Source organism: Heterodontus francisci, chromosome 33 (assembly GCF_036365525.1).
Source record: "Heterodontus francisci isolate sHetFra1 chromosome 33, sHetFra1.hap1, whole genome shotgun sequence".
Classification (NCBI taxonomy): Eukaryota; Metazoa; Chordata; class Chondrichthyes; order Heterodontiformes; family Heterodontidae; genus Heterodontus; species Heterodontus francisci.
The window spans coordinates 24,442,989-24,456,386 of NC_090403.1; the positions used below are offsets into that span (position 1 = coordinate 24,442,989).

At 41.9% G+C, this 13,398-nt stretch overlaps 1 protein-coding gene across 1 annotated transcript in view; it reads right to left on the reverse strand.

The window, feature by feature from the left end:
- The window catches only part of LOC137348057 (unconventional myosin-Id-like), a 552,237-nt gene that overhangs the window by 359,869 nt on the left and 178,970 nt on the right, over positions 1 to 13,398 (reverse strand). The window contains exon 12 of the mRNA XM_068013182.1: positions 205 to 275. Within this exon, the coding sequence (XP_067869283.1) occupies positions 205 to 275 (71 nt within the window). The remainder of the gene's footprint in view (positions 1 to 204; positions 276 to 13,398) is intronic.

Sequence of the window (13,398 nt, forward strand, 5' to 3'; positions counted from 1 at the left end):
CAATATGTATTTTTGGGTCTGCAAAAAGATAATTAGTGCTCAAAAGCTCACTTAGCTTAAAACTACGGAACCATGTTTCCTATTGCTCACTTTGTTGCCAAGGACACCTGGGACTGACATTTTATCTGAGTTGCTACAGGAAATGGAAAGGGGAACAGTGGTTGGGTGACCATAGGAAACATACTCCAGCACTGTCAGACTTACACAACATGCCCAGCATAGTGCTTAATCCGAAAATCCTGATCGAAGGTCAGTGTCTTGTCAGTCGCACAAAGCTGAAAAAAAAGAGCAAGATAAAATTACACATACTGTGGCTCTTTTGGCTTTCTTCACAATAGCCTGCGAGCCAATGAACAATTGATAAAGGAGCTAAGATGGTGCTAGAATACTCAAAAATTACATGAAAGTTGCATATAGTAGCAAATTTCAGCATTCACTTCAAGTTCTGGTGGCTAGTTCCCAGGTTGTACTCGAGCAAATGGTCACCTGATTTTTTACTAAATAACCCTTGCTTTTCAATTCAGTCATTTCAGTAAGACATAGTCAGCATGGCAAATGAATAGATTTTGCTCATGTCATTTGCGATTAATTGTACAGACAGTAGCTTCCGATCAATAGATCGGAAAGGATGCTTTGTTGCTAAGTTCAAAGTGGTATATTTCCATGATTGAATGGGTAATGGATAGGAGATTGCTTAGGTTTAAGTATTGCCCCAGATAAGACATTAGGTGCACACAGGATCATGTAAATATGGTCAAGCTCCATTTACATACCTATTTATTTTGATATTGTTGGATGAGCACACTAATTGTATTTCTGGATGGGATCCCATCAAACTTTGTCTGATGATAACTTCAAATGGATCAAGGCTGTATGAATAATGCTAATTGTATTTCTGGACGCAACTTGGTCAGATTCCATCTGATCAGCCAACTTCAAATAGTTTGGTAACAAGTCAACAACAAAAATACGAGAGGATTTCCCATAATTGCTTTTTAATGGTGGAAATTTCACAAAAATAGGCAGCACTCACAGGGGGAAAAAAGAGACTTACTTAAGGGTGTTAAAATCATTTTAACAGACGCCATTTTACTTTCATTTTTAGTTGTTTTTTCTTTTTTACAACCTTGTTTTTCCACTTATTTCATCTTAGTTTGTTCAGTTTGCTTACCCACTGTTTTTTTCCATGTTTGTACTTGCTGCTGTTCAATATTCAGTCCGTTAACACCTTTTCTGTACTAATGCTTTGTCTTTCAACACATCATTAACATATTGTTTGCCTCTGCTCCATGACCTTTTGGTCAGCTATGTGGCCTTGTCCAATCTACACCTTCTTCTTTGTTATCTCTTGCCCCACCCCCACCTCACTTGCTTATAATCTATGACATTTTTAATATTTGTCAGTTCCGAAGAAGGGTCACTGACCCGAAACGTTAACTCTGCTTCTCTTTCCACAGATGCTGCCAGACCTGCTGAGTGGTTCCAGCATTTCTTGTTTTTATTTCAGATTTCCAGCATCCGCAGTATTTTGCTTTTATGTTAAAATCATTGTTGGAAATCAAAAATACTTTTACAATCCTTTAGAAGATGATATTCTAAAGGGAAACGAACCCATTATGGGTTTTGATCATCTGTCGTATATTGCATCACCAGTATTTACCAAATTCTTTTATATTTCAGACATCTAATTATTTTATAAATTAATCTTTAGCTCTCCTCTTAAAATGAATTCAAGCTTAAAGCTAGGCAAACACTTTGGCACACAACCAAGTGCATTGCTTTGGTTTCCATCCCAGTGACATTTCAAACACTGCATTCAGACTATCTTTTTAAAGTGAGTTGGAATCACAAGAGAAGTGCTACAGGTTCAGCATCAATAGGGAAGAGCTACACCATCTGTCATATATAGGAAAATCGGAAATATGGCTCTTGCACACATGACTACCATCTTTCTGCACAGAATGTAAAACAGAAATTTCCTTCGATGAACAAGCACCACTCCCTGGGCCAAAAGGGTTGGAACGGTTCTGATGTATGCTGAATTACACTGATGTTTCTAATTCAGCATTCCCATTCAAAAGTGGTTTGCTGCAGGGAAGGAACTGCCCACTTTCAATATTGTGACAGTCTCACATTCAATGATTAGAATGTTATCATGGTGTTGCCCTGCAGGCAACTGGTTAAACAATTTGGTTTCTGACTGTTTTAAAGTCCTCCAACAGATACGCTAGGAAAATTATTCAATGCAGAAATAAATATTTCTATTTCTTGTACATATCGATGGATGATTTTTTTTAGATTTGATTAGAGATACAGCACTGAAACAGGCCCTTCGGCCCACCGAGTCTGTGCCGAACATCAACCACCCATTTATACTAATCCTACACTAATCCCATATTCCTACCAAACATCCCCACCTGTCCCTATATTTCCCTACCACCTACCTATACTAGTGACAATTTATAATGGCCAATTTACCGATCAACCTGCAAGTCTTTTGGCTTGTGGGAGGAAACCGGAGCACAAACCGGAGCACCCGGAGAAAACCCACGCAGAAACAGGGAGAACTTGCAAACTCCACACAGGCAGTACCCGGAATCGAACCCGGGTCCCTGGAGCTGTGAGGCTGCGGTGCTAACCACTGCGCCACTGTGCCACCCTCTTATGCTGTGCCTATGCTTATCTACAGGATTAGATACAGATAATAAACTGATTATATGCATTTGTGTGATGACGTAGGTTGTTACTTGACACCAATGACATGTTTTTTGGAAGACAGACTGAATTCTGCATGCAAGGTAAAAAGGATTGTTCTTTTTTTTTTTTTAAAGTTGCATTTACTGTCTAAAATCTGGCCCGAGCAACAATTAAACACAAAGGCACGAGTTTCTGCCAAGTTGCGCAGTCTTTTCCAGCGCAATTTGCCTGAAATTGGCCAAACCAGCAGAAATGATCAAAGAATTTCAAGCTCAACTTACATTCAACGTTAATCAAGGAGGCAATTCTACGTTCTCCCTCACGGCGTGTTTGGAGGCGGGGAGAGCATATAATCGGGTGGGATGGTGACGGGGTGGGGGGGACCCAGCACCATCCTGCCTCCGCCGAAATTAAGTCCAGGGCAGGAAGGCCTGTTTCTGGGCAAGGACAGCTTCTAGCGGGATGTTTATTAAACTAACATAAAAGATTTTATCTGAGCGGCAGGGATCCCGACCTTCAGCAAAAGCGCTGCCGAGTATCCCAAGTAAAAAAAAACCTTCGGCTTACTCAGTCTTTGAACTAATTAGAACAGTAAACTGAAAGGCAGAAAATTTCAATTCTGCAGTGGGTTTTGTTCTCATCTTCAACACAAAACAAACCAGAGGGGGGCCTTAAGCAGAACAGGGTAGTTGTGAACTTGGTCAGTATATCCTTCTTGCACTATTTTAGAAACTGCTGTCAGTGATGATCAAGCAGTACAACTTGAGGTTAAGAAGCATACAAGACGCACACGAGTTTTTCATGGGTATAGCAGCTCACCTCCAATTGGCAACCACTTTACTTTGGCAAAAGAACCAAAGGCGGCATGAGGAAAAACTGATTCATGCAGTTAGTGGTTACGATCTGGAATTCACTGCCTAAAAGGGTGGAGGATGCAGATTCAATCGTGGCCTTCAAGAGGGAATTGGATAGCACCTGAAGGAAAAAAAAAATTGCAGGGCTACAGGAAAAGGGCAGGAGAAACGGGACTAGCTAAACTGCTCATACAGAAAGCCAGTACAGGCTCGATGGGCTGAAGAGCCTCCTTCTATGACACTCCACCTTCTTCCCCCTTGTATCCTTTGTGAAATGGATCTTCAGGTGCTGGAAAATCTATTCTACACAAATTCCAACTCATTCAGATCTCTGCCACACACATCCAATCTTGTTCAATGTTACAATCACCTGAGTCCTCATCAACCTCCATCAGTACCTTTGATTTAAAAATCATTGCTCTTGTTTACAGTTCCCTGTAGAAGCCTATTTCCAGCTCTCACCCTTCACTCTTACAGTTATTGCTAGTTAATGGTGTCTAGCTCTACATATGTCAGCTGGGGTTGCAGATTTCCTGGAGGTTTCATGAAGTGACCTCCTGTCTACAACCACCACGCCCAGTCCCAACATTCCTGTCATTGGTCACCCAACCCTCTCAGTGCACCACCTTCCCACTGGAGTTCCCATTCCTGACCATTGCGATTGGAAAGTGACCCGATTGGATTATTTCCATTGTCTACTATAACTAAGATACATTTGTCCCTGCACCGTCACTGGGTCAACATCCTGGAACTTCCCAACTAACAGCACTATGGCAGCGGTTCAAGTAGAAAGCTCACCACCCACATTCCAATAAAGAATGATAGGAAAGAAATAAAGTGCACAAAGCAAATAAAATAAAGTTTCTTGCAATACCCCTATGATTTTTCCACCGGTCTGCCTGCAGCAGTATCCGGGAAATTAATCGTTCATTCCTGGAGACTCCAGAACAACCCTGGAGATTTGGCCATGCTATTGTCAGCTTTCCTGCAGTAGTTCACCCAAGTGCAGCACATCAGCAAAGTAATTGGCTAGAGTGGGTAGAGGAATCAAAGCTGAACTTGCTGCGACTGCTGGATAGGTTTGTCCCGATGAGGCAGGGAAGGGATGGTAGGGTGAAAGAACCTTGGACGACAAGAGATGTGGAACAGCTAGTCAAGAGGAAGAAGGAAGCTTACTTAAGGTTGAGGAAGCAAGGATCAGACAGGGCTCTAGAGGGTTACAAGGTAGCCAGGAAGGAACTGAAGAATGGACTTAGGAGAGCTAGAAGGGGACATGAAAAAGTTTTGGTGGGTAGGATTAAGGAAAATCCCAAGGCGTTCTACATTTATGTGAGGAACAAGAGGATGGCCAGAGTGAGGGTAGGGCCGATCAGGGATAGTGGAGGGAACTTGTGCCTGGAGTCGGAGGAGGTAGGGGAGGTCCTTAATGAATACTTTGCTTCTGTATTCACTAGTGAGAGGGACCTGATCGTTTGTGAGGACAGCGTGAAACAGGCTGATATGCTCGAACAGGTTGAGTTTAAGAGGGAAGATGTGCTAGAAATTTTGAATGATATGAGGACAGATAAGTCCCCAGGGCCAGACGGGATATACCCAAGGATATTACGGGAAGCGAGGGAAGAGATTGCTGCGTCTTTGGCGATGATCTTTGCGTCTTCACTGTCCACTGGAGTAGTACCAGATGATTGGAGGGTGGCAAATGTTGTTCCCTTGTTCAAGAAAGGGAATAGGGATAACCCTGGGAATTATAGACCAGTCACTCTTACGTCGGTAGTGGGCAAATTATTGAAGAGGATTCTGAGAGACAGGATTTACGATTATTTGGAAATGCATGGTCTGATTAGAGACAGTCAGCATGGCTTCGTGAGGGGCAGGTCATGCCTCACAAGCCTTATTGAATTCTTTGAAGATGTGACAAAACACATTGATGAACGAAGAGCAGTGGATGTGGTGTACATGGATTTTAGCAAGGCATTTGATAAGGTTCCACATGGTAGGCTCATTCAGAAAGTAAGGAGGCATGGGATTCAGGGAAAGTTGGCTGTCTGGATACAAAATTGGCTGGCCCAAAGAAGTCAGAGGGTGGTAGTAGATGGAAAGTATTCAGCATGGAGCTCGGTGACCAGTGGTGTTCCACAAGGATCTGTTCTGGGACCTCTGCTCTTTGTGATTTTTATAAATGACTTGGATGAGGAAGTGGAAGGCTGGGTTAGCAAGGCTGACGATGACACGAAGGTTGCTGGAGTTGTGGATAGTGTGGAAGGCTGTTGTAGGTTGCAACGGGACATTGACAGGATGCAGAGCTGGGCTGAGAAGTGGCAGATGGAGTTCAACCTGGAAAAGTGTGAAGTGATTCATTTTGGAAGGTCGAATTTGAATGCGGAATACAGGCTTAAAGACAGGATTCTTGGTAGTGTGGAGGAACAGAGGGATCTTGGGGTCCATGTCCATAGATCGCTCAAAGTTGCCACCCAAGTTGATAGGGTTGTTAAGAAGGCGTATGGGGTGTTGGCTTTCATTAACAGGGGGATTGAGTTTAAGAGCCGCGAGGTTATGCTGCAGCTCTATAAGGCCCTGGTTCGACCACACTTGGAATATTGTGTTCAGTTCTGGTCGCCTCATTATAGGAAGGATGTGGAAGCTTTAGAGAGGGTGCAGAGGAGATTTACCAGGATGCTGCCTGGACTGGAGGGCATGTCCTACGAAGAAAGATTGAGGGAGCTAGGGCTTTTCTCATTGGAGCGAAGAAGGATGAGAGGTGACTTGATAGAGGGGTACAAGATGATGAGAGGCATAGATAGAGTGGATAGTCAGAGACTTTTTCCCAGGGTGGAAAGGGCAATCACCAGGGGGCATCATTTTAAGGTGATTGGAGGAAGGTTTTGGGGAGATGTCAGAGGTAGGTTCTTTACACAGAGTGGTGGGTGCGTGGAATGCACTGCCAGCGGTGGTAGTAGAAGCAGATACATTAGGGGCATTTAAGCGACTCTTGGATAGGTACATGGATGATAGTAGAATGAAGGGTATGTAGGTAGTTTGATCTTAGAGTAGGTTAAAGGTTCGGCACAACATCGTGGGCCGAAGGGCCTGTACTGTGCTGTACTGTTCTATGTTCTATGTATACTTTTCAGCAATGGTCAGAAATGGGAACCCCAGTTAACTTCATTCCCCTCTCTACACCAGGGAGGGTGATAAATTGTAGTTCCCCTGCCACTGTCGCTCTGACTTAGATCAGCTGAGTTCAGAGACCAACTTGGTATCCTCCTACATGCAGCGCATTTCCTCACTTCGGGGGAAGAGAGGTCAAAAAAGCTTACTTTCACATTTGTTTCCTTGGCGGGGGAACAGCGCAGATTTGCCAGAATGATACTGGGACTCAGAGGATTAAATTATGACATCATAATTTGGGTTGTATTCCTGAGTATAGAAAATTGAGAAGTGATCGATTTGTTTAAAATGTTAAAAGAATTCATGTTTGCATCCCTCCTATCAGGTTTCTGCCCCTGCCACAGTACTGAAACAGCTCTCATTGAAGTCACAAATGACATCCTATGTGACGATGCCATTGTCTTCGATCCCAGCTCCAAACTCCGACCCCTAGCTCCCTATTCCATCCCTTTCCCTTGCAACTGTCTGAGACTAAGCCAGACTAAAATAAAAGCAAAATCTACGCATGCTGGAAATCTGAAATAAAAATAGAAAGTGCTGGAAATAGTCAGCAGGTCTGGCGGCATCTGTAGAGAGGGAAGCAGTGTTAATGTTTCAGATCGGTGACCTATCAGAACTCTTTCTCTCTCTACAGATGCTGACAGACCTGCTGAGTATTTCCAGCACTTTCTGTTTTTATTCTATACTGTTCGCAAACTTGGTGTCATATTTGACCCAGAGTTGAGCTTCCGAATACATATCCGCACCATCACTAAGACCACCTATTTCCACCTCCACAGTAGTGCCTGACTTCACCCTTGCTTCAGCTCATTTGCTGCTGAAACTCGCACTTATGCATTTGTTATCTCCAGACGTGACTATTCAAACACATTCCTGATGGTCTCTCAAACCTTCCGTAAACTTGAGGTGATCCAAAACTCTGCTGCCTGTGTCTTAACTCACACCATCCTGTTCCCCCATCACCCCTATGCTTGCTGACCTATACTGGCTTGCGATCAAGCAACGCCTTGATTTTAAAATTATCTTCGTTTTCAAATCCCTCCAAGACCTTACCCGTCTCTATCTCTCTAATTTCCTTCAGCCCCACAACCCTCCAAGATATCTGCACTCCTCTAAGTCTGGCCTCTGGAGCATCCCCGAATTTAAATCCTCCGTGCCTTCAGCTGCCTAGGCCCTAAACTCCGGAATTTCCTCTCTAAACCTCTCCATCTCTCTTTCTTCCTTTACGATACTCTTTAAAACCTACCTCATTGACCGACCTTTAGCCATCTGCCCTAATATCGCCTTTTGTGGCTCTGTGCATTGCTTTATAATGCTCCTGTGAAGTGTCTTGAGACATTTTATTACATTAAAGGCACTACGTAAGTTGTTTTCACAGATAAACTATTTCCTCTGGTGGAAGAAATCAGGAACAAGGGGATCTAAACTTAAAATTTGAGCTGGCCAGTTAAGAGAGAAATTAGGAAGAACTTTTTCACATAAAGGGTAGTAAAAATCTGGCACTCTTTCACCCAAAAGGTAGTGAGCACTGGGACAAGTGGAGCTTTCAAGACTGAAATTAATGGATTTTTGTTAGGTAAGGGTATTAAGAAATATGAAGCTAAGGCTGGTAAATGGAGTTGAGGTATATCACGATTGGACTGATTGGCAAAGCAGGTTCGTGGGGCTGAACGGCCTAACCATGTTCTTATGGTATTAGGAGACATTAATAAAGAGACAGCACTGGGATGCAAAGACAATTAATACAATACTGAGAAAACTGCAGGGATCCTATGTATCGGAAGATGCAATTTTTTTTCCAATGCAGCAGATGCTGCAGTCAATCCTCATCTGTTTACCATCTTTGGATTCCCCTTGTCCCACAAACTACCACAAGTATGCCCTATATTAAGTTTTAATTCTAGGTTAAAAGCAAAATACTGCGGATGCTGGAAATCTGAAATAAAAACAAGAAATGCTGGAAATACTCAGCAGGTCTGGCAGCATCTGTGGAGTGAGAAGCAGAGTTAACGTGTCGGGTCAGTGACCCTTCTTTCTAATTTCTAATATTTGCCAGTTCCGAAGAAGGGGCACTGACCCGAAACGTTAACTCTGCTTCTCTATCCACAGATGCTGCCAGACCTTCTGAGTATTTCCAGCATTTCTTGTTTTTATTTAATTCCAGGTTATTGTACTACAGTGAGAACCTTCACTTCTTCAATGCAAGATTCAGTAGCTGAGTAGTGCAAAACTGAATACTAAAAATCCTTAAGAATAAAACTCACTTGCATGGAGTAGTTTGTGTAAGGTCAACTTTGTAGTACCAGTAATTTAAAAATAAAGAAGCAACTTACCAAGCTTGGCTAAATTTAGTCAAAACTAATTACAGATGAAAATGTACTTGTCTATGGGGCTCCTCATGTAAAGATTGTGTCTCAGTGCTTTGTGAAATGTGGATGCTGAGCAGGAGAGAAAAATCAGAAGAACACAGGGTAATGAAGGTGAATGAAGACACAGCTAAAGAACTGTTTTAAGGAGACATTGAAAGCAGAGTTGAAAATGGAAGAATAATACATTCACGAATAGCTATTCTGTTTCTGCCCCTTTACCTGAAATTAAATATTGATGTCCACATCACAACATAATTACAAGATCCATCATAGCTGAATAATCAATTTATTAATAATCTTACTTTCTGCCGTGATTTAACATATAGCACAGGCAATCTAGTAAGCAATCCAGCGTGTACAAATATTTCCTTTTAATTCATAGATTTTTGTTTGGAATAAGTAATACTGTTCTTTTACTAACCCAATCTTCCGCATTCTTCTGACAGCGAGACTTTTTGTTGGGATACAGTTCCATGGGTTACTGTTACCTTGCCCAAGCGGCTGTTTTCGAGTTCAACCTAGATAGCAATTTTTAAGGCAATTCACCTGCAGGAGGGCATCACAATCAAACCCAGTTCTGTTTTCGCTGAACATTCACATGTGCTAATTCCAGTACAGATCACTGGATAGCCATCGGGAATTGTGACTGATTTTCCTCTCTCATCCACTCTGCAGCCCAAAGGCACTAGTTACAGTGCCACAACTGCTGTGATCAGCTAACACCCAACAGCAATCAGATCCTTATAACAATACTGCCACCACACAAGTGCCCATATTCCAAAAGTCATTACAGGAGCTAATCTATTATTTAAATGTCCCATTGATTGCCAATAAAATGGACATTGGACGAAATAATGTCCAAATAAAAACTTACCCAAATTATTCAAAGTAGTATTGGTTTAATGGGTCATAGTCTCCATAAAGAATCTGTTCACAAGCCATTTTTCTCTTACTTTGATGATGCAACAACTGTTCAGATACCCTTTTGTGGGTCTCCCATTAATCCCAACCAAAGCAGTTATCAACACACTCCCACCCAAAGATTCTGGCAATATCAATCCTTAGTCAGCCTCAAGTTGATGCACTGCAGTGGCCCAAGGTGAACTCGCGATTCAGCTGCAGGCCATTGTTTAATGCTTCCCCGTGATGGTATGAGTATGATTACTGGTTGAAGATGTGGAAGCTTGATGGCAGAAACCAATGCCCTAAGCTGGTTCAGACTCTAATGTGCTTCCGATTAAGTTTTCTTCCAAGGTTCAAATTGACGTTCAATGGCGCTTGATCTTAAAATATGGAAAATATTGAAAGCACATCATTTACCACCACCAAAACGGTTTATAGGACATGACCTGCAGCCATTATTCTCCACAAAGTGGGTGAGACTTCCCCTCTGCCTTATTACTGCAAAGCTTAACAGTATATAATGAGCCCATTTATAATTTGCCAGCATTGGAGTAGGAATTCTGCCCCACCTGTTTGAAATTGTACTTGTCAGGGGGAAACACTGAATAAAGGCAGGACGGGTTTGAGCAGCAATGACAGAGGTCCAGGAGATGCAGATGCCCTCTTCCTTGGTCAAAGAAAAGTGAACAAAACTTTAAGAAAAATAGAAAATTATAACCAACACCCACCCCACCCCCTGTCCACAGAAAGGTTACATAAAATGAAACACTGAACAAGATTTACACATATGTTCAAATCTCTGTAGACTTTGAAAAAAGTCCTGCCCCACTTCTCCCCAGCTCCCCAACACTGTGCAACAGCAATCTGCCTCTTTCAACTGAAAAAAAATCTAGGCCAGCAATAAGTAGGCCAACTAATCCCTGAGTGGATATTGAGGGAACAAACTGCACATCACTGTGACAACCTTTGCCCAGACTTCTGCCAATCTCAGCAGAAAGAACGGAATACAAGGTCAATCTGTCATTATCAGAGTGCTGGGTTTTAATTAACAGCATTTTTTCCTTTTTTAAAAAAAAAAATGCTTCTCTATCTTACTGTGCCAAGTGGGTAAGATGTGGATTTGTTTTCATGATTTCCCATATTTTGAACTTTTGATTCAACTCGTGCCCTCAGGGAGGAGTGGAGTGGGAGCCAGTTACTTCCACAGAGGGCAGATACCCTAACAGGCAACTTAAGTCAAGTCTGATCACGTCCTAATTCAACAACCACACAAGCAATGTTAATTAGTATATTCTCCTGAATGGTAAGCAGCCACACAGGCCAGGGAGGATCTCAGATTCAGCCCCCACTTTGATTTAAGTCAGTTGATCTCAGCCTGGGTACAGCCATGATCGACTTCAGTGTTTTCATATATTTTTAAAAAATATATCTGCTGGAAAGTGCAGTTGTGGATGTCAGGGTCAGCTGTGGCACTCCCACCCTCACCTCACTAAAACATGACACAGGCAGATCAGCAAAAATCAGTTGGATTACCAAGAACCATTAAATGGAAAGCAAACATTGTTTATGATTGCATCAGTTAAGTTTGCTTTTTACACTTGTATGGAAGGACAACTAGACTATGTTACGATTCACACAAGGCAACATCTGGTCAGGTTATTGGCGAATAGCTGATCATAAGCTGACTAAAGTCCTGTTTTAATTTATGCAGCATTTCATTCTGGTCAAGCTTTGTGTCATTTCATAAGAAATAGCAATTATCTTCAGCATACTTGAATACTGAATGGTCTTAAACACATCTTTCAAAAATGTGTACATCTTGCCTTGTCGAACTTGAAACTAGAAGGAGCAATGAATCTATTAAGAGTGTTGTTCTACAGCAGCACACTTCAATGGAGTTTTGACAGTGAAGTAGCCAGGTGTAAGTTTGTATCCACATGCTGTCATTCTACTCATTGCCAACTGGGTACTTCTTTATTGGAGGGTGGTGGACGGGGGGAGGGACAGCAGGAGGGATGAAAAAGAGAAAAAATACTGAATGAGTAACCATGTCTCTGCTGCTGTCCTTATGGACACATCCAGACATGTAGTGAAGAGACCTAAAAAGATTATTTGCTCACGATTGACACCTGATCTGGGCAGCAAGAGGAAACAAATTTCTTTTTAAAACAGAGGGGTAAGTATACCCAATAAAAATAAATAAAAAATATAATTTCACCTTAATTGAATTCTCGTTAAATTACTGTGGAACTATCATTCTGCAAGACGGGAAAACATCTAGCTACATTTGAGATGCCAATTACTTGCATTCTCCTGTTACATTCAGTTGTAGTGTAAATTATCAGAAGGTGGACATTAACATAAAATGGAACTTCTGCTATATATCAAGAGGTCGGTGCAATCACTTTCCTTAATTTACAGAATTATTTGAACAAAATTTGAAATCTTGTATTGTTTGATTTGAATGATGTGAGAAAACCATCTAGAAGAGATCTTATTCATTCCTTTTAAAGGCAACAATTGCAGAGACATGAACTGAAACACAACTGAGATTCCACTTAAGCTACTTGTGGCTCACTGGTTAATGTAATTGTATGAAATTCCTGGTTCTATTCTGACAAAGTTATTTAATCCATTTAAAATAAAGGGATTAATGAATGTTAAATAGTGCAGAAAAGAGTTTTACACCAGACTGTTTCCCAATGCAATCTCATCCCCAAACATGACACAGTGGCGCAGTGGTTAGCACCGCAGCCTCACAGCTCCAGCGACCCGGGTTCAATTCTGGGTACTGCCTGTGTGGAGTTTGCAAGTTCTCCCTGTGTCTGCGTGGGTTTCCTCCGGGTGCTCCGGTTTCCTCCCACATGCCAAAGACTTGCAGGTTGATAGGTAAATTGGCCATTATAAATTGCCCCTAGTATAGGTAGGTGGTAGGGAAATATAGGGACAGGTGGGGATGTGTTAGGAATATGGAATTAGTGTAGGATTAGTATAAATGGGTGGTTGATGGTCGGCACAGACTCGGTGGGCCGAAGGGCCTGTTTCAGTGCTGTATCTCTAAACTAAACTAAACTAAGAATTACAATATAGATCAAGATAGAATGTTATAGCATGATTTAAAAAGCTGGTGCTATTAGGAACAATGCTCAAGACTGTGAGTGAGAAGGTAGGAAACCTATCAGTATCATAGTATGGGTGCTCAGACCAGCCTTCACAAATTCAATTTTCACTAAATTAACATACACTTTGACAACACAAATACTGTGCATCCTACAAAATTAGGACATACAAGATTAGATATTTGAAAGATCTGATATTTCAGCTGGGTATTATGCTGCTCAGAACTGCTTTGTGATCTGAAAAGGCCTGTGATCCAGTACTTAAGCAGAGGAATGAAATGGGCTTTT